We start from the raw sequence: 1,094 nt of genomic DNA on the forward strand, positions 1-1,094 counted from the left end.
TAGCCGGACGCCGCCCCGGGTGAGGCAGCACCGCAAGGAACTAGACGCGTTCATGGACACCGTCGTCCAGGAGCACCAGGAGAACCGCCGGGCAGACGACGACGATGACGAGGACCTGCTTGACGTGCTCCTGAGGATCCAGCGGAAAGGCGACCTGCAGTTCCCCTTGTCGACCGAAATGATCAAGTCGGTCGTACAGGACATATTCGCCGGTGGCAGCGAGACAGCGGCGACGACACTGCAATGGGCCATGTCCGAGCTGGTGAGGAGCCCTAGAGTGATGCGGAAGGTGCAGGACGAGGCCCAGCTGGCGCTCGCCGGCCAGACCACGGTGACCGAGTCCTCCCTCGCCGACCTCAAGTACATGCGCCTAGTGGTCAAGGAGGTGCTCCGCCTGCACCCGCCGGCGCCGCTGCTGCTGCCGCGGGAGTGCCGGAGCGACGGTTGTCAAGTCCTTGGCTACGACGTGCCCAAGGGCACCATGGTGCTCATCAATGCGTGGGCCATTTGCAGGGACCCCACGCACTGGGACGCCGCCGAGGAGTTTATGCCAGAGAGGTTCGAGCGCGGTGACGCCGCGGACTTCAAGGGGGCTGACATGGAGTACACGCCGTTCGGGGCGGGCCGGCGGATGTGCCCCGGGATGTCCTTCGGGCTGGCAAACGTGGAGCTCGCTCTCGCCGGGCTGCTGTACCACTTCGACTGGGAGCTGCCGGGCGGAGCGGAGGCCGGGGAGCTGGACATGGCGGAGGAGATGGGCGTCACCGTGCGCCGCCGCAACGACCTCGTGCTTGTCCCCGTGGTGCGAGTGCCCGTGCCGCTAAATTAGTTGATAAAAGCTTCGGTTAATCTTTTTCGGTTAATCTGGTTTCTGGAAGCGGGCAATGAAGTATTCTTCTGCACGCAGTTGGTATCCCTCCTGTATCTTCGCCTTCCCTCTCAAATTCGGCGCTTCATTCATGATGTGTTTCTTCTCTTCTTTTGTTTGCACTCTGTATCTTTTGCTGCTTTGCTTTTTTCTCTTTGTTTGTTTGTATGTTGCAATGTAATCCAGGCCGGTTGATAGCTTTTTTTTTTGCGGGTAAACAAAAAAC

At 60.1% G+C, this 1,094-nt stretch overlaps 1 protein-coding gene across 1 annotated transcript; it reads left to right on the forward strand.

Moving 5' to 3' along the window:
• Positions 1-4: 4 nt before the first annotated feature.
• LOC119348483 (cytochrome P450 CYP71D312-like) lies at positions 5-924 on the forward strand (the record flags this gene model as incomplete). The annotated part of the gene is made up of 1 exon (XM_037616565.1): positions 5-924. A coding segment is annotated over one exon (825 nt), but the record flags the coding sequence as incomplete, so codon positions are not given.
• Positions 925-1,094: the final 170 nt, after the last annotated feature.

Source organism: Triticum dicoccoides, unplaced genomic scaffold (assembly GCF_002162155.2).
Source record: "Triticum dicoccoides isolate Atlit2015 ecotype Zavitan unplaced genomic scaffold, WEW_v2.0 scaffold93885, whole genome shotgun sequence".
NCBI classification, from domain to species: Eukaryota; Viridiplantae; Streptophyta; class Magnoliopsida; order Poales; family Poaceae; genus Triticum; species Triticum dicoccoides.